The sequence below is a fragment of the Caretta caretta genome, chromosome 3 (genome assembly GCF_965140235.1).
Source record: "Caretta caretta isolate rCarCar2 chromosome 3, rCarCar1.hap1, whole genome shotgun sequence".
In the NCBI taxonomy this organism is placed as follows: domain Eukaryota; kingdom Metazoa; phylum Chordata; order Testudines; family Cheloniidae; genus Caretta; species Caretta caretta.
Genome location: NC_134208.1, coordinates 1,170,958 through 1,189,497, shown reverse-complemented (window position 1 = coordinate 1,189,497; position 18,540 = coordinate 1,170,958). Strand labels below are relative to the sequence as shown.

The 18,540-nt window shown below is 57.9% G+C and overlaps 1 protein-coding gene across 5 annotated transcripts in view; it reads left to right on the top strand.

The window, feature by feature from the left end:
- Positions 1-17,274, top strand: part of MPV17 (mitochondrial inner membrane protein MPV17) — a 56,815-nt gene extending 39,541 nt beyond the window's left edge. The window contains exons 4-9 of one of the 5 annotated variants that reach the window (XM_075126254.1): positions 9,654-9,746; positions 10,492-10,587; positions 13,484-13,516; positions 13,970-14,022; positions 16,232-16,297; positions 17,036-17,274. In XM_075126254.1, the coding sequence (XP_074982355.1) occupies positions 9,654-9,746; positions 10,492-10,587; positions 13,484-13,516; positions 13,970-14,022; positions 16,232-16,297; positions 17,036-17,120 (426 nt within the window). In that variant the 3' untranslated portion in view covers positions 17,121-17,274. Of the gene's footprint in view, positions 1-9,653; positions 9,747-10,491; positions 10,588-13,483; positions 13,517-13,969; positions 14,023-16,231 lie in introns of all 5 variants that reach the window. The other 4 variants (XM_075126255.1, XM_048846155.2, XM_048846156.2 and 1 more) reach the window with 4 other exon arrangements.
- The last annotated feature ends 1,266 nt before the right edge of the window (positions 17,275-18,540 follow it).

Here is an 18,540-nt window from a genome sequence, read left to right as displayed (position 1 = left end):
GCAGCCCGGCAGATGCAGGGCAGGCACCAGTATCTGTCCCAGCTGGGAGTGGTCAGACGGCTGCCGAGGGCATCCTGGGACCCCTCCTACCTATGCCTCAGGGAAGGGCTGGGAGGAGCCCAGAGAATACCGAGGGCACCATGAACCCCACAGCCAGCAGGGGATCCTCCCAGTGGAGGTCCCCATCCCTGGAGCTGAGGCAGCTGGAATGGGAGAGGGAGATAAAACTGAAAGAGCTAGAGCTGAGGCAGCAGAAACTAAAGGAGGAGCCGGAAGAACAAGAGAAGCAGAGACAGCACAAGCTGGAGTTGGCCAGGCTGAGGAGCAGCGAGCCCCCGGCTGCGGTGAGTGATGGGGGACCCAGGACTGCACGGAGCTTTGATAAGTGCTTCCTGGCCCAGCGTAAGGAGTGGGAGGACATAGATGACTTCCTGATTGCCTTTGAGAACACCTGCGAGCTGCACAGGGTTGACCCAGCAGACAGATTCCAGTTTCTCACCCACTTACTAGACCCCAAAGCCGTGGGTATGTACAGCTGAATGAAAGGGGCGGAGACAGGGGACTATAAACTGTTCAAAAAAGCCCTGCTACACGAGTTTGGTCTGACTTCCGAGATGTACCGGAAAAGGTTCCAGAGTCAGCGTAAAACCCCTAGGTCACATATCTAGAACTGGCCCTCTGGATGAAGGGGTATGCCCACAAGTGGGCAGATGGGGCCCAAACTAAGGAGGACCTGCTTGATCTCGTGGTACTGGAGCAACTGTATGAACAGTGCCCATCTGACCTGAGGCTGTGGTTGGTGGACAAAAAGCCAGAGGCCCCGCGATGCAAAGGGCAGCTGGCCGACGAGTTTGTGAACAGTTGGTTAGGAGGTGGCAGGGAGGAGTCCGAAAGGAACAGGCCCACCATGATGCAGAGGGAGAGTTACCCTAGGACTTCCCAAAGGGGGAACATGGAGAACCCCCTCCCAAGGGGAACATCCGGCGTCAGGACCAACTGCCCAGCTCGAGGGGACCAACGGGACAACCCCTGACTGGCTTCATAGGGAGCAGTTCCAGAGCATTGCCTGGGGACTCCGTGACAGGCCCCTGGACCTGATGAGAGATGAATGGAAGGGGAAGGCCACTCCCGATGAGGAGTCAGTGGTGGAATATGTCTTGACCTTCCGAGAAAGACTTGCTGAGCTCATGGGCCTGGCCAGGGAGAATCTGGGCAGAGCCCAGAGGAAGCAGAAGGTCTGGTATGACCGCATGGCGCGGGCCCATTCCTATGCCACCGGGGATCAGGTGATGATTCTCATCCCCATGAGGAAAAACAAACTACAGGCCACCTGGGAGGGCCCTTTCAAGGTCGTCAAGCAGCTCAAGGAGGTAAACTATGTGGCGGAGCTGTCGAACCGGGCGCACCACTGGCGGGTGTACCATGTGAATATGATGAAGCCATATTATCATAGAATCATAGAATCATAGAATATAAGGGTTGGAAGGGACCCCAGAAGGTCATCTAGTCCAACCCCCTGCTCGAAGCAGGACCAATTCCCAGTTAAATCATCCCAGCCAGGGCTTTGTCAAGCCTGACCTTAAAAACCTCTAAGGAAGGAGATTCTACCACCTCCCTAGGTAACGCATTCCAGTGTTTCACCACCCTCTTAGTGAAAAAGTTTTTCCTAATATCCAACCTAAAGCTCCCCCACTGCAACTTGAGACCATTACTCCTCGTTCTGTCATCTGCTACCATTGAGAACAGTCTAGAGCCATCCTCTTTGGAACCCCCTTTCAGGTAGTTGAAAGCAGCTATCAAATCCCCCCTCATTCTTCTCTTCTGCAGGCTAAACAATCCCAGCTCCCTCAGCCTCTCCTCATAACTCATGTGTTCCAGACCCCTAATCATTTTTGTTGCCCTTCGCTGGACTCTCTCCAATTTATCCACATCCTTCTTGAAGTGTGGGGCCCTGTAGCCAGACAGCCAGCCCCCCCCCCCCCCCCCCCTCAGACCAGCATTGCTGGAAACACAGGAGGAAGCAGGAACAGGGCACTTAACATATATTCCAGCACAGCCTTTGAAGCTGTGAAAGCACAGGTGTGCTGCTACAATGTGCCTCTGGGAACAGATACGACGATTAAGCTCACAGCAGGCAGAGGCCCTGTGACAGACATGGCTCTTAGCCCCTACTAAATAGCGTGATGCACACACACCAACATCCTAGGTGGGAAAATATTTACCCTGATAAAAGAAATGTCCAGTAGTCGAAACTTATTGTTTCTCTCCCTTGCAAGTGTAAACTACTCTTGCAAAAGCTGGCGTCACCCCGACAGACCAGCCTCAATTTGGCATAAGAAAGGAGAAAGAGAATAAAGGAGTACAGAGGTATAAGTAGGGGACCTACAGCACCATGATTTTTGAGTGCTTTTCACTATCTATCTGCTGGTCAGATAAGTGACAGCCTCCCAAGGCTTCTGCAGCTAAGAGGGTCCCTACGCCTTGTCCCTTATTCGTCTTTCCGCGGAATTGAATGACCGATCCTGGCTTGGCACCGCTGGAATCGAGAGATGCAAGGAGGGTAAGAAGCACCCACACCTGATCTCCTATCTTTAGTGTACACATATTTTGAAATACAGCTCTATACTTTGTTTTCTTTCTTTGGGATTGTGGCTTCAGTTTTGTAACTTGTTTGTGTGTGTGTAACATCTCTACATTTAAATAAGTAGGCACTAGCAATTTTGTAACCACATGATTAGAATCTAGCTTAATAAATTTTGGTAACCATTTATGCATAAGCCTGACTTGTTTTCTCTGGTTTACTGTAAAGCAGCCATCACAATTAAAGAACCTCAGCCGTTTTGGCTCTAAAGCCTGGCCATTAGGTGAGAGTACTAAGAGCCTAGCGTTGAGTTGTGCCGCCTCCACGGGGCAAACTCTTGGGGCACCTGTCAGTCAATCCTGGCTGCCCGCTGCGAAGGAGCTCTGAGCTCTAGCAGTTAAAGTCACGGGTGTGGAGAGGCTCTTAGTGCTGCCATTGGGGCACCTGTCAGTCAGTATTGACTGCCCGCTGCGAAGGAGCTCTGAGCTCTAGCAGTTAAAGTCACGGGTGGTTAGGACCTTGGGGCATCCGTCAGCCTAGCCCGGGCTGCCCGCCGTGAAGGGACAGTGCGTCCTAGCGGTTAAAGTCACGGATGGTATAAACGGGCATAGCTGGCACCTCACCAAACATCCTTGGCCGTCGGCTAACAGGCCCAAAACTGGACACAGTACTCCAGATGAGACCTCACCAATGTCGAATAGAGGGGAACGATCACGTCCCTCGATCTGCTCACTATGCCCCTACTTATACATCCCAAAATGCCATTGGCCTTCTTGGCAACAAGGGCACACTGTTGACTCATATCCAGCTTCTCGTCCACTGTCACCCCTAGGTCCTTTTCCGCAGAACTGCTGCCTTTTCCGTCCTAAGTGCAGGACCCTGCACTTATCCTTATTGAACCTCATCAGATTTCTTTTGGCCCAATCCTCCAATTTATGCCAGGGGGAATGTGATGTTGGCCGTGTGTGGACAGTGGGAGGAGCAGGGAGATGACCCTTTAGTAGATCTATTCCCTGAGACAGGAGTTGGCTCCCCCCTGGAAGCAATTCCCCTCTCGGATCAGCTAACCCCTGCCCAGCAAGCTGAGGTCAGGGGGGTGCTGCATCTGTACCGACAGCTGTTTTCCAACCAGCCTGGACGCACTAAACTGACTGTCCACCGGGTGCAGACAGGTTCGCACCCACTGATAAGATGCTCCCCCTTCCGAGTCACAGGGAAAACTGCTCAGGACCTGGAAAGAGAGGTCCGGGATATGCTGGCTTTGGGGGTGATCCAGCCATCGGCCAGCCCTTGGGCCTCGCCGGCGGTCCTGGTCCTCAAAAAGAACCGGGTCGATCCGGTTCTGTGTGGACTATCGGAAGCTCAGTGCCATCACGGTATCTGATGCCTACCCCATGCCCAGGCCGGACGAGCTCCTAGACAAGCTGGGAGGAGCTTGGTACCTTACCACCATGGACCTTACAAAGGGCTACTGGCAAGTGCCGCTGGATGCAGATGCCCGGCTGAAATCGGCCTTTATCACCCCTCTGGGACTCTACGAGTTCCTGACCCTGCCTTTCGGCCTCAAGGGAGCGCCGGCCACCTTCCAGCGCCTGGTGGATCAGCTCCTGAGGGGGATGGAGAGTTTTGCCATGGTGTATATTGATGACATCTGTGTCTTTAGCCAGACCTGGGAGGACCATGTGTCCCAGGTTAGACAAGTGCTGGACCGACTCCAGGGGGCTGGGCTGACTGTAAAAGCGGAGAAGTGCAAGGTGGGGATGGCTGAAGTATCTTACCTGGGCCGTCGGGTGGGGAGTGGCTGCCTAAAGCCAGAACCAGCTAAAGTGGAGGTGATCAGAGACTGGCCTGCTCCCCACACCAAAAAGAAAGTCCAAGCCTTTATTGGGATGGTGGGTACTATCAAAGATTTGTGCCCCACTTTAGTACCATCGCCGCCCTCATCACCGAGCTATGCAAGAAGGGGAAGCCAGACAAGGTGGTCTGAACCGAACAGTGCCAGGAGGCTTTCCGGGCACTGAAGGAGGCTCTGGTCCGTGACCCAGTTCTGGCAAACCCAGACTTTGACAAGCCCTTTGTGGTGTTCACCAACGCCTCAGACACGGGACTGGGGGCGGTGTTAATGCAGGAGGATGAAAAGGGGGAGAGACACCCCATCCTGTACCTGAGCAAGGAGTTGTTATCCCGGGAGCAAAACCATGCGGCCATCGAGAAGGAGTGCCTGGCCATGGTGTGGGCCCTTACGAAGCTAGAGCCATATCTATTTGGGCGACATTTCACTGTGTACACCAACCACTCTCCCCTGACGTGGCTGCACCAGATGAAAGGAGCCAACGCCAAGCTCCAGAGGTGGAGCCTGCTCCTGCAGGATTACGACATGGACGTGGTCCACGTGAAGGGAAGTGCCAACCTGATAGCGGATGCGCTGTCCCGGAGAGGGGGCCCCGAACTTCCCCAGGTCACTGGTCAGTGTGACCCCGCTCAGTTCAGTATGAAAGGGGGGAGAGATGTGACACAGAAGGGAGTGGGGCGGATTGACCTGGGAATGTCGCAGGGGAGTTTTACTGGGACTGTCTGCATTGGGGATGGGATAGCAGGGGGTGGCTTCACTGGAAGGAGGATACCTGAGCCTGTAACCTGAGCCCAGGAGGGGGGTTGAGTCCAGATGACACCTTTTGCCTGGGAAGCTGGACAAAGGCTGGAGGAGGAGCCAGGGGCAGGCTGGGTGAGTCAGCTGGAGGGGGTTTTGAGTTGGGAGTGGACTGGGGAAATGGAGGGAACCCCAAGGCCGGGGTCTAAGCTCCCTGTTCCCCAGAAGGACCTGTCTGAGGGGTTCTGGTATCGAGAAGCTCTGTTTGGGACTGTGTTCCTGTCATCCACTAAACCTTCCATTTTACTGGCTGGCTGAGAGTCACGGTGAATCCCAGGAAGAGGGGTGCAGGGCCCTGACTCCCCCACACTCCGTGTCAACAAGATGTGGAAAAATTGGAAAGTGTCCAGCGGAGGGCAACAAAAACGATTAGCGGACTGGAACACATGACTCATGAGGAGAGGCTGAGGGAACTGGGATTGTTTAGTCCGCAATGATTTAGTTGGGGATTGGTCCTGCTTTGAGCAGGGGGTTGGACTAGATGACCTCCTGAGGTCCATTCCAACCCTGACATTCTATGGGTCTGTGATTCTCCCAAGGCCATAGATTCCCCAATTAAATCATCCCAGCCAGGGCTTTGTCAAGCCTGACCTTAAAAACTTCTAAGGAAGGAGATTCCACCACCTCCCTAGGTAACGCATTCCAGTGTTTCACCACCCTCCTAGTGAAATAGTTTTTCCTAATATCCAACCTAAAGCTCCCCCACTGCAACTTGAGACCATTACTCCTTGTTCTGTCATCTGCTACTTCTGAGAACAGCAGAGCTCCATCCACTTTGGAACCCCCCTTCAGGTAGTTGAAAGCAGCTATCAAATCCCCCCTCATTCTTCTCTTCTGTAGACTAAACATCCCCAGTTCCCTCAGCCTCTCCTCATAAGTCATGTGCCCCAGCCCCCTAATCATTTTCGTTGCCCTCTGCTGGACTCTTTCCAATTTTTCCACATCCTTCTTGTAGTGTGGGGCCCAAAACTGGACACAGTACTCCAGATGAGACCTCACCAGTGTCGAATAGAGGGGAACGATCACGTCCCTCTACCTGCTGGCAATGCCCCTACTTATACGGCCCAAAATGCCATTGGCCTTCTTGGCAACAAGGGCACACTGTTGACTCATATCCAGCTTCTCGTCCACTGTGAACCCTAGGTCCTTTTCTGCAGAACTGCTGCCGAGCCATTCGGTCCCTAGTCTGTAGCGGTGCATGGGATTCTTCCGTCCTAAGTGCAGGACTGTGCACTTGTCCTTGTTGAACTTCATCAGATTTCTTTTGGCCCAATCCTCCAATTTGTCTAGGTCCCTCTGTATCCTATCCCTACCCTCCAGCGTATCTACCTCTCCTCCCAGTTTAGTGTCATCTGCAAACTTGCTGAGGGTGCAGACCACGCCATCCTCCAGATCACTTACGAAGATATTGAACTAAACCGGCCTGAGGATCAACCCTTGGGGCACTCCACTTGATACCGGCTGCCAACTAGACATGGAGCCATTGATCACTACCTGTTGAGCCCAACAATCTAGCCAGCTTTCTATCCACCTTATAGTCCATTCATCCAGCCCGTACTTCCTTAACTTGCTTGCAAGAATACTGTGGGAGACCATGGCAAAAACTTTGCTAAAGTCAAGGAACAACACGTCCACCGCTTTCCCCTCATCCACAGAGCCAGTTATCTTGTCATAGAAGGCAATTAGATTAGTCAGGCATGACTTGCCCTTGTGAATCCATGCTGACTGTTCCTGATCACTTTCCTCTCCTCTAAGTGCTTCAGAATTGATTCCTTGAGGACCTGCTCCATGATTTTTCCGGGGACTGAGGTGAGGCTGACTGGCCTGTAGTTCCCCAGATCCTCCTTCTTCCCTTTTTTAAAGATGGCCACTACATTAGCCTTTTTCCAGTCGTCCGGGGCTTCCCCTGATCGCCATGAGTTTTCAAAGATAATGGCCAATGGCTCTGCAATCAAATCCGCCAACTCCTTTAGCACCCTCGGATGCAGCGCATCCGGCCCCATGGACTTGTGCTCGTCCAGCTTTTCTAAATAGTCCCGAACCACTTCTTTCTCCACAGAAGGCTGGTCACCTCCTCCGCATGCTGTGCTGCCCAGTGCAGCAGTCTGGGAGCTGACCTTGTTCGTGAAGACAGAGGCAGAAAAAGCATTGAGTACATTAGCTTTTTCCACATCCTCTGTCACTAGGTTGCCTCCCTCATTTAGTAAGGGGCCCACACTCTCCTTGACTTTCTTCTTGTTGCTAACATATCTGAAGAAACCCTTCTTGTTACTCTTAACCTCTCTTGCTAGCTGCAACTCCAGGTGGGATTTGGCCTTTCTGATTTCACTCCTGCATGCCTGAGCAATATTTTTATACTCATCCCTGGTCATTTGTCCAATCTTCCACTTCTTGTAAGCTTCTTTTTTGTGTTTAAGATCAGCAAGGATTTCACTGTGAAGCCAAGCTGGTCACCTACCATATTTACTGTTCTTTCTACACATTGGGATGGTTTGTCCCTGTAACCTCAATAAAGATTCTTTAAAATACAGCCAGCTCTGCTGGACTCCTTTCCCCCTCATGTTATTCTTCCAGGGTATCTTGCTCATCAGTTCCCTGAGGGAGTCAAAGTCTGCTTTTCTGAAGTCCAGGGTCCATATTCTGCTGCTTTCTTTTCTTCCTTGTGTCAGGATCCTGAACTCGACCATCTCATGGTCACTGCCTCCCAGGTTCCCATCCACTTTTGCCATCATGGGGGTCGTTGTCTCCTCAGCGCCCGCAGATGAATAAGACTTTGCTGGCTCTCCTGTGGATCTCCTGCCAGGCTGTGGACCTACACTGGGCCCCAGGGTCTGGATCCAGACCCTCCATACCGGCCTGTCACTCTCACCTCCAGATCACTGCTTGAGTTCTCAGCGCCCGCCAGGCCGTCTCCCACGTTGGGTCTCGGCCTTATGCTCAGAGAGACGAGGGCTCCATTCCCAGCCACTTGCTTGCAGTGTAGCCATGCACAGCCTCCCCCAATTCCCTGTGCCTCGGTTTCCCCTCTGCACCAGGGCAGAATGGCCTGACCCTCCTGCAGGTTCAGGGGAGGCATTTTCTGGCTGTTGGGAGCTCTGTGATGCCCATCAGGGGGTACTGGCACAGGACAGCTTCCCCTCCCCCCGCACTGTAGGGAGCATGTGTAGGGAAGGCCCATCCGTCCGGCTGTATGTGGGGCACGGTGGATGCAGAACACAAGCAATAGTCTTGAACCCAATGCTCTCTGCAATCCCATCTGAGCCCAGGAGGTGGCGCTCCAGGGACCACAGCAGGCCCCTCCTGAGCTTTCCCCGTGACAGGATCCTGGGACTGGAGTAGCGCTTTGCCCGCTTAACTCTCCAGCCTGGGCTGTCCCTCACAAGGCTTTGCTAGTGACAAGCAGCAACCCCCTCCAGGCACTGTGATTACTCAGCACAACCACATGATTACTCAGCACAACCACAGCCCCGCTCCCAGCTAGATTGCATGAATGCTCCCACTCATGAATCTCACAGAGAAAGGCACCTGCCGAATCCCCACCAGCTCCCAGCCTTGTACCTCAGAGCTGTACCATCCTGCCCTGGTCAGAAGCCTGATGAGTGTAAGCGCATTATCTGGTGTACCCATACCTTGATGTGGAGAGGACACACACTAGCCTTTGTAACCTGAGCTGAGGTTTCCTAAACACTTCAAGCAACACACACTGTTTAAGGTAAAATCTAAAACAGGTTTATTAACTACAGACAGATGTTAAGTGATTATAAGTGGTTGGCACCAAAGGTCAGAGAGAGTTACCAGAGAAAAGAAAAGGTGAGCACACAGTCTAAATTAGTTTTCTCACTTCACTGGATGTTACAGTTCTTGATACACAGGCTTCCCCTTAAGGCTGGGACCAGTCTCCTTAGTCGAAGTCTTTGTCTTCTCAGCATTCTTGTTGCTTCCAGTATAGGCGGGGAGGAGAAAGGCCAAGGCACGATCTCACTGTCCCTTATTTTATACCCTCAGTCCATGTGCCTGGAAAACTTTAGCCCAGACATGTCGTGGTGGTCTTTGCTGAGTCACGGAGCTGAGCAATCCCCTGTTGGATGATGCTTGGGCAGCCATCTTACAGCATTGTAAATCCCTTGTCTACAACTCCCCTGCTGATTAATGGGTATTTAACATCCTCCTGAGTGGGGATGTGTTGTCACTAGCAAACTTACAGCATATTTCAGTAACAACAATAAGCATATCTCATAACTTCTTACACATGAACGATATCTGTATTTGGACAGAACAATGGGTTTCAGCAGATCGTGACCTTTCCTATGATATCTTACGTGGCCTGCTTTGTATGAAATATAATTATATGACAAGGGTGAATATGGGGGTTCCAGGGTGCTGCTTTGAGGTACAGGGTGCCAGACTCCCTTTCTTCTACAGGGCCCTGTGGTGGGAGGCTGGTACCAGCTCCTGGACCGACTTATCCCGGGAAACACCAGGATGGTGGCGTTGAAGAAGATGGTGCTGGATCAGGTCTGTGAAGGAAGCGTTTCTGGGCAAGGACTTTGGGGATTGGGTGTGCGGAGAGGATGTACCTGGGGGGCACATGAGGTTGAGTGTCCGAGAGGGAATGGGGGGTGGGGCTGCGAGAGGTGGGTGCCCAGGAGGTGGGGTGAGGGACGGGGCTGCAGGAGATGGGTCCCCATGGGGAGAGGGGTATATCTGTGCCCTCGCAGCCGGGTGCATTTACACATGTATTTCCTGAGCTGAGGCCTGCCTGCACTCCAGCGCTGCCTGGGGCTTCCCGCCCCCAGATCCCCCGCAGGCTCTCCTGCCCACAGCTGGTGCCAGCCAAAGGAAGGTGTTTCCCAGGCCGTACACCCCCGAGAGCCCTGGCCGTTGCCGTGGGAACAGGCCGCGGGCACACCTTCGCCTTGGCTGCGCCATGAACAATGGGTCCCAGCATGCATTGTTCCATGCTCGGAGCAGCCCTCCTGCATTGCATGCTGGGGCTGGGGTCTCCCGGGACGGTTCTGCTGCAGAGATGGGGGCAGGCTGGGCTGGAGCCCTCCAAGGAGCTGCATTTGGGCAAAGAGGTGCAGCCCCTCAGCTCCTGCCCCCTCAGAACTCAGGCCAGAGCCCCCGGCCCCTGTCCAGGGACTGGCCAGGCTGAGCCACGGGTTTTCAGCAAGGCCAAGTTATCGAGTGGGCCCAGCCTGGGTGCAGAGAGTTGCCTGAGGGGGGTGCTGCAGGACACTCACTCCTGGCTCCCTTTCAGGCGGGGTTTGCACCTTGCTTCCTGGGCTGTTTCTTGGCCATTGCCGGGGCACTCAACGGCCTGTCCACCGAGGAGAGCTGGGCCAAGGTCCGACGGGTGAGTCCCAAGCTGTTCCGGGGGCAATACAGCCCCTGGGAACTGCAGCTTGTGCTGCGTTTTGCTCCCCAATGCCCTTGTGCCACTTCCTGTCCCAAACTGTGGGGGTGCTGCCTGGCAGGAGCCCCGGAGGAGTCGCTGGGGGGTGGGGGAGCAGGGGAGGAGGGGCTGTTACTGGAGGCGCCCGGCAGGAGCCGGGGGGGTTCTCTGGGGGGCCGGGGAAGCATGGGGAGCAGGCGTTACTGGAGCCCCCTGGCGGGAGCCCCGAGGGAGTTGCTGGGGGGAGGGGCTGTTACTGGAGGCGCCCGGCAGGAGCCGGGGGGGTTCGCTGGGGGGCCGGGTGTCACGGGGTAGTTGCTCGGGCGGGGGAAGCTGAGGCAGGGGGGGCCTGGGCTGGGGAGGGGCAGCCCACATGGATGTGTCCCTGTCTCCCTGGTGCTGGGGCGCAATGCAGGCACCTCCTTTGGGCTCCGACTCCTGGCAAGACGCCCGGAGGGCCCATGTGGCACGAGGGTGCCGAGACCCCGTCTGTTGGCGGGGCGGGGGTGGGGGAACCTGTCTGCGTTGGCAGCTCCCTAAAGCCATTAGCAGGTGGCTTGTCCACACCGTGGTCTCAGACCAGCGCAAGCGGCTGAGTCAGCAAGGGCCGAGTGTGAATCACCCGGCGAGCCGGTGCCCCAGCCCTTCTCCAGCGCCCTGCGCCGCTCCCCGGCTGTGAGTCAGCACGCAGCCCAGCCCCCTCCATGAGTCACCACAGCCGGGAACGGGGCCAGCCACGCCGGGGAGGGGCTGCTCCCCCACTTGGCAGCATGCTCCGGCTCTTGGCTGAGCCAAGCGGGGCCGCTGGGACCCCTCTGCCCGGCATATGGGGCCCAGCAGGGCTCCCAGCCCCTCTGCAGGGAGCCCTGAGGGCACACGGAGACTCTGCCCGGGCTGTTTCCTCCTTCAGAAGCAAATGCTTCTTGTTGATCCATGTCGCTGCCCCGGGGGCACCAGGCCACGTGCCTGCTGCTTGCCCTGGGTCCCAGGCACAGAGCCCCATCCCTCCTCTGCGGCAATGGCGAGGTTGCTGAAAGAGGCCTGGAGGGAGCCAAGCTCCGTGTGGGGGGGACCGGGGGACCCCTCTCCCCTCCCAGCGCTCCCAGGCTGGGCTCTGAGCCTGCAGCCCCTGCTCCTGCTGGCTGGCACATTCCCTCAGCAGCCGCATGCCCGGTGCCCAGTGCTGTGAGCGTGCCTGGGTGCAGAGGGGGCCTGGCCAGGGGGATCCATCCCTAAACAGCCTTCCTTGCCCCAGGGCTCACCCTGCCCTGGCCCCTCACTGGCCGCCTGGCTGTGCCGCCCAGCACCCCGGCTCGGTGGGAACTCCAGCCACGTCGGGCCCATGTGGAGGTCCGGCCTTTGGTTGCCATGGGCCAGGGCAAGCTTTCTGGTGTGTGTCAGGGAGCTTGCGGCCCCCCTGGCTGGCACGACCATAACTGCTCCCTGCTGGGCATCCCTGCCCAGGGCAGAAGAGCTCCTTGCGGGCACCGGCCTTGGCTGCTGGCCTGGCAGGGGCACAGCCCGATGCTGCCTAGTACTGGGCAGGTCCCTGGCATGGCACACGGCCTCCCACACACCCTGGGGGATCCGCTCCAGAGCCTGGTGTGGCCCAGCGAGGGGCAGGAGGCTGATCTGTGCCCGCACGCCGGGATATAAATAGCCTGACAAAAATACACTCCAAGCCCAGCCAGAAAAGTGACAGCGGAACCTCCCCCTGCCCGGGTGACATCAGCAGCTTCGTGCTCCACAGCCATCGCTTCTCCTTGAGCCCGCGCCAAAGGTCACCTGGGAGCACACGGGTACCAGGCCAGGGGAGTGGGGCGTGCCCAGCCCACGTGCCCAGGCAGAAGAGTGGGGCGTGCCCAGCCCGCGTGCCCAGGCAGGAGAGTGGGGTGTGCCCAGCCCGCGTGCCCAGGCCAGGGCAGTGGGGCGTGCCCAGCCTGTGTGCCCAGGCCAGGGGAGTGGGGCGTGCCCAGCCCACTTGCCCAGGCCAGGGCAGTGGGGCGTGCCCAGCCCATGTGCCCAGGCCAGGGGAGTGGGGCGTGCCCAGCCCATGTGCCCAGGCCAGGGGAGTGGGGCGTGCCCAGCCCACTTGCCCAGGCCAGGGGAGTGGGGCGTGCCCAGCCCACTTGCCCAGGCCAGGGCAGTGGGGCATGCCCAGCCCACATGCCCCGGCCAGGGCAGTGGGGTGTGCCCAGCCCATGTGCCCAGGCCAGGGGAGTGGGGTGCGCAGCCCTTGTGCCCAGGCAGGAGAGTGGGGCATGCGCAGCCTGTGTGCCCAGGCCAGGGGAGTGGGGTGTGTCCAGCCTGTGTGCCCAGGCCAGGGCAGTGGGGTGTGCCCAGGCAGGAGAGTGGGGCATGCCCAGCCCGTGTGCCCAGGCCAGGGGAGTGGGGCGTGCCCAGCCCACTTGCCCAGGCCAGGGGAGTGGGGCGTGCCCAGCCCACTTGCCCAGGCCAGGGCAGTGGGGCGTGCCCAGCCCACATGCCCAGGCCAGGGCAGTGGGGTGTGCCCAGCCCATGTGCCCAGGCCAGGGGAGTGGGGTGCGCAGCCCTTGTGCCCAGGCAGGAGAGTGGGGCATGCGCAGCCTGTGTGCCCAGGCCAGGGGAGTGGGGTGTGTCCAGCCTGTGTGCCCAGGCCAGGGCAGTGGGGTGTGCCCAGGCAGGAGAGTGGGGCATGCCCAGCCCGTGTGCCCAGGCCAGGGAAGTGGGGTGTGCCCAGCCTGCGTGCCCAGGCCAGGGAAGTGGGGTGTGCCCAGCCCACGTGCCCAGGCCAGGCAGGGGGGCGTGCCCAGCCCATGTCCCCTGATGCCTGGCTGGGGGCACCCTGTGAATAACTGGCCTTGTTCACTCCCTGCAGGATTACCCGGATGCCCTGCTCACCAACTATTACGTAAGTGCAGGGGCTGCACCAACGCCACGAGCCGGTTCCCCAAGGCGCTCAGAGTCCCTGACCCAGAGACCTGCTCCAGGGCCGGCCCTGCAGGCTGGGGCTTTCCCTCTGCCCCGCACCCACGCTTTGCTAATGGGCTGGCAGAGCATCTCCTGTGGGGGCCCCACCCCACTGTCTGCATGGCCGTGCCCTGCACCAGGGCCTTGCCAACTGGCCAGCCAGCGTTCCTGCCCCACGTGGGGCAAGGGGGGACTGGGGTTGCCCAGGGCTCCACCTCCCCCTATTATCTATTGACCCACCAGGAACTTGGGTGAATTTTAGTTAGCCAAGTGTCCCAACCCCTGTGGGTGCCCCCAGTGCCAGGGGCTGGGGGGAGGGCTGAGGCAGTGCTGTAGGGTCCCCATCAGCATGTGCCTAAGGGGCCCTCACCCTGCCCTGTCTTCTCTCTTTCAGCTCTGGCCAGCAGTGCAGATTGCCAACTTCTACTTCATCCCCCTGAACCACAGGTCAGTCCCTGCCCTGCCCCCAACTGCCCTGGGACCCCACCCCCACCTGCCCCCCACCCTCTTGGGTGCCCCAGTGCCCCCCTACCCTGTCCTCTGCCTGTGCCATGGCTCCCATCTGCCCCACCCCTGCCCTGCTCCCTCTCCGCCTGTTGGGTGACCAGATAGGAAGTGTTTCAGAGGAGCAGCCATGTTAGTCTGTATCTGCAAAAAGAAAAGGAGGACTTGTGGCACCTTAGAGACTAACAAATTTATTTGAGCATGAGCTTTCGTGAGCTACAGCTCACTTCATCGGATGCATGGAAATTGACTGTAAGCGAGGACTGGCCTGTCTCCCAAGGTCTGTGAGAATGAGGGATCGTCCTTCAGGATAGGTTGTAGATCCTTGATGATGCGTTGGAGAGGTTTTAGTTGGGGCTGAAGGTGATGGCTAGTGGTGTTCTGTTATTTTCTTTGTTACGCCTGTCCTGAAGTAGGTGACTTCTGGAAACCTACTGACCGCTATTCCTACCTACATGCCTCCAGCTTTCACCCAGACCACACCACACGATCCATTGTCTACAGCCAAGCTCTACGATACAACCGCATTTGCTCCAACCCCTCAGACAGAGACAAACACCTACAAGATCTCTATCAAACGTTCTTACAACTACAATACCCACCAGCTGAAGTGAAGAAACAGACTGACAGAGCCAGGAGAGTACCCAGAAGTCACCTACTACAGGACAGGCCTAACAAAGAAAATAACAGAACGCCACTAGCCGTCACCTTCAGCCTCCAACTAAAACCTCTCCAACGCATCATCAAGGATCTACAACCTATCCTGAAGGACGACCCATCACTCTCACAGATCTTGGGAGACAGGCCAGTCGCTGCTTACAGACAGCCCCCCAACCTGAAGCAAATACTCACCAGCAACCACACACCACACAACAGAACCACTAACCCAGGAACCTATCCTTGCAACAAGTCCCTGTGCCAACTCTGTCCGCATATCTATTCAAGGGGCACCATCACAGGGCCTAATCACATCAGCCACCCTATCAGGGGCTCGTTCCCCTGCAATTCTACCAATGGGATAGATGCCATCATGGGCCAGCAATGCCCCTCTGCCATGTACATTGGTCAAACCGGACAGTCTCTACGCAAAAGAATAAATCGACACAAATCTGACATCAGGAATTATAACATTCAAAAACCACCCGGAGAACACTTCAATCTCTCCGGTTACTTGATTACAGACCTAAAAGTGGCAATTCTTCAACAAAAAGACTTCAAAAACAGACTCCAAGGAGAGACTGCTGAATTGGAATTAATTTGCAAACTGGATACAATTAATTTAGGCTTGAATAGAGACGGGGAGTGGATGGGTCATTACACAAAGTAAAACTATTTCCCCATGTTTATTCCCCCACCCCCCACTGTTCCTCAGACCTTCTTGTCAACTGCTGGAAATGGCCCACCTTGATTATCACTACAAAAGGTTCCCCCCACTCTCCTGCTGGTAATAGCTCAGCTTAAGTGATCACTCTGGTTACAGTGTGTAGGGTAACACCCATTGTTTCATGTTCTCTGTGTATATAAATCTCCCCACTGTATTTTCCACTGAATGCATCCGATGCAGAGAGCTCTAGCTCACGAAAGCTTATGCTCTAATCAATGTGTTTGTCTCTAAGGTGCCACGAGTCCTCCTGTTCTTTTTGCAGATAGGAAGTGTGAAAAATCGGGAGGGGCTGGGGAGCAATAGGCGCCTATATCAGAAAAAGCCCAGAATATCGGGACTGTACCTATAAAATCAGGGCATCTGGTCACCCTACTGCCTGCCCCACCTGCTCTGGTTCCCTGTCCCCACCTTCCCCCCACACCTGTGCCATCCCTCCCAACTGCCCCAATATCCCTGCCTGCACCTGTCCCAGCCCAGGGAGGCTCTGTGCTGGGGCACAGGGGGGCTGGGACACCGAGTGGGGCGTGCATCTTGGGGTTTCCCCTGCTGGGGCCACAGCCGCTGCCCAGGGAGGAAGGGGCCTGGCCAGGAGCCTCCAGCCAGCCCCGGACACAGGGCCCAGCTCCGCCCCAGGCTAATGGGAGCTGCAAGGCAGCGTGGCCTGAGGCATGGGGGCTGCCCAGCAAGGGGCAGAGCCTCGCCTGGCTGCTGTGCCATGTGCACGTCAGGCCTAGCCCGTCGCTGACCCGGCTCCCGCCTCTGTCCCAGGCTGGCTGTCGTGCAGGTGGTGGCTGTCATCTGGAATTCCTACCTGTCCTGGAAGGCGAACCAGCTGTGAGGCCATGGGGCTGGCACCCCTCCCAACCCCCCACCCAGCCCGGTCTCCCCGAGCCCTCCACCCAGCCTGCCCCCCCCCGCGCCACACCCTCCACTGCGACTGCCATAGCGAATGGCCGTGGGGCCGGCCCCCCTCCCCGTTCCCCCCACCCAGCTGCAGGGCCCCCCCACCATGTCGCACCCTCCTCTGCGACTGCCATAGGGAATGGCCGTGGGGCCAGATCCCCTTCCCATGCCCCTGACTCAGCTGCAGCCCCCCCCGCCACACCCTCCACTGCGACTGCCATAGCAAATGGCCATGGGGCCGGCCCCGTTCCCCCTACCCAGCCTCAGGGCCCTCCCCATGCCGCACCCTCCTCTGTGACTGCCATAGGGAATGGCCGTGGAGCCGGACCCCCTTCCCATTGCCCCTACCCAGCCGCAGGGCCCCCCGCGCCACACCTCCACTGCGGAAATGGCCATGGGGCTGGCCCCGTTCCCCCTACCCAGCTGCAGGGCCCCCCCCATGTCGCACCCTCCTCTGTGACTGCCATAGCGAATGGCTGTGGGGCCGGCTCAGCAGTGGCTTTTGGGGGAGCTCCAGGGGGCCACATCACACAGCAACCATCAAACTGGCCCCCCTGGGCAGCCTCAGCAAGGGAACCACTGATACATGGTGCTGGGGGGTCTGAGCCATGCCCCATGGTTGTCCCCAGCAAAGGGGGAGATTGATTCCTGCCCCATGGCTATCCACAGGGTGACTGAGCCATGCCCCATGGTGGTCCCTGGCCCTGGGATAGACCAAGCCATGCCCATGGATGCCTGCGGTGCTGGGGGGTGATTGAGCCATGCCCCATGGATACTCCTGGCACTGGGGGGAGACTGAGCCACACCCCTGGTTGGAAAGCCCCTGCCCGCACGGGCCCCTCTGAGCCACTGCCTATGGAGCCCAGACACGCTGGGAAGGAACCGGAGAAATAAACTCAGTGACTGGCCTTGCCGTGGCCCTGCTGTTGGGGATGGGGCTGGGGCCTCCTGGGGGGAACCTTGTTCCAGGGGCTGGGATGGGGTCCGCAAGAGCCGAGGGCAGCTGACAGGAGCTGCTCCCCGGCAACCAGGCTTGGCACTGGCAGGTCCCCATGGTCATAACCCACAGCGCAGGCAGGGCCGATGGGATGCAGCCTTCCTGCAGAGCCTGCTCCTCACGGGGCAGCTGGGGCCTTGGCCAGATCACAGAGTGCCCACCTGGCAATGCCCCTGGGCCGGCCCATCACACGCTTCCACCTGCGCGTGGGCAGCACTGACCTGAGGGGCTGCACCAAGGGGTTTCCAGCCAGCCCCCTCGGCTCTAAGCGCTGGGACCCTCCCACCTCACAGGGTCCTCGAGCCCGAGCTCCAGCTCGTGCCCGAACATCTCTCCCGCAGTGAAGAAGCCCTGCAGCCAGAACCCGGGCTGTGAACTCTGTGTGGATGTACCCCGGGTGACCACGCGGGTCCCTCCGGGTTTGGGGATCTCGCATTGCAGCCTGGGTCCCTGTACCAGCCTTGGCAGACAGCTGGTTGCCAGCCCAGGCTGGAGCCCCACGTCTCTGCTCTCATTGCTAGCTATGCTCGTGCCGTTCGCGCCAGCAGGAGGGCGCCAGTCCCTGCTACCCTCAGCCTGGTTGGGCTGGGGCCAGCCGTGCCGTGTGAGAGCTACACCTCCCCCCACCCCACGCACAAGGTCTTGGGCAGGGACGTGCAAAGCATATCTCTGCTGGGTGCCTCAGTTTCCCCCTGAAGCAGGACTACTGATGCTAAGCTGGAGCGGCCCTGGGCAGTGCCCGCGTGGGCAGAGGCTGCGCTCTGGCCTCTCCGCTCTGGGCAGAGTGAGCGCGTTAACTCGTCAGGATGTCAGTGTGTGGGTGAGTCTGCAGAACCACTGCTGCGGCAGCTGGTGCCTGGCAGCTCGCACGTGGCATTAGCTGGATCCCGGCAGGAGGTGGGCCTGATGGGTGGCGTGGTGAGTGTGGGGCAAGTGGGCCAGGTCCAACCCTCGGGGCCCCGCTGCTGCTGCCAACACTGCAGCAGGAATGTTACCTCCGTGCCCTGCTAGCTCCCGGGGGCAAAGGACGTCTGTCACGGATCCCCAGGCCTGGTGCCCTTGCACGGCTCTGGCCTAGTCCCTGGGAGGGCCCCTTCAGTGTGTCAGCCCGTCAGGGTCACACACTCACTGGGGTGAGACCCTTGGCTTCCCCACCTCCCACGACCAAACCTCAGAG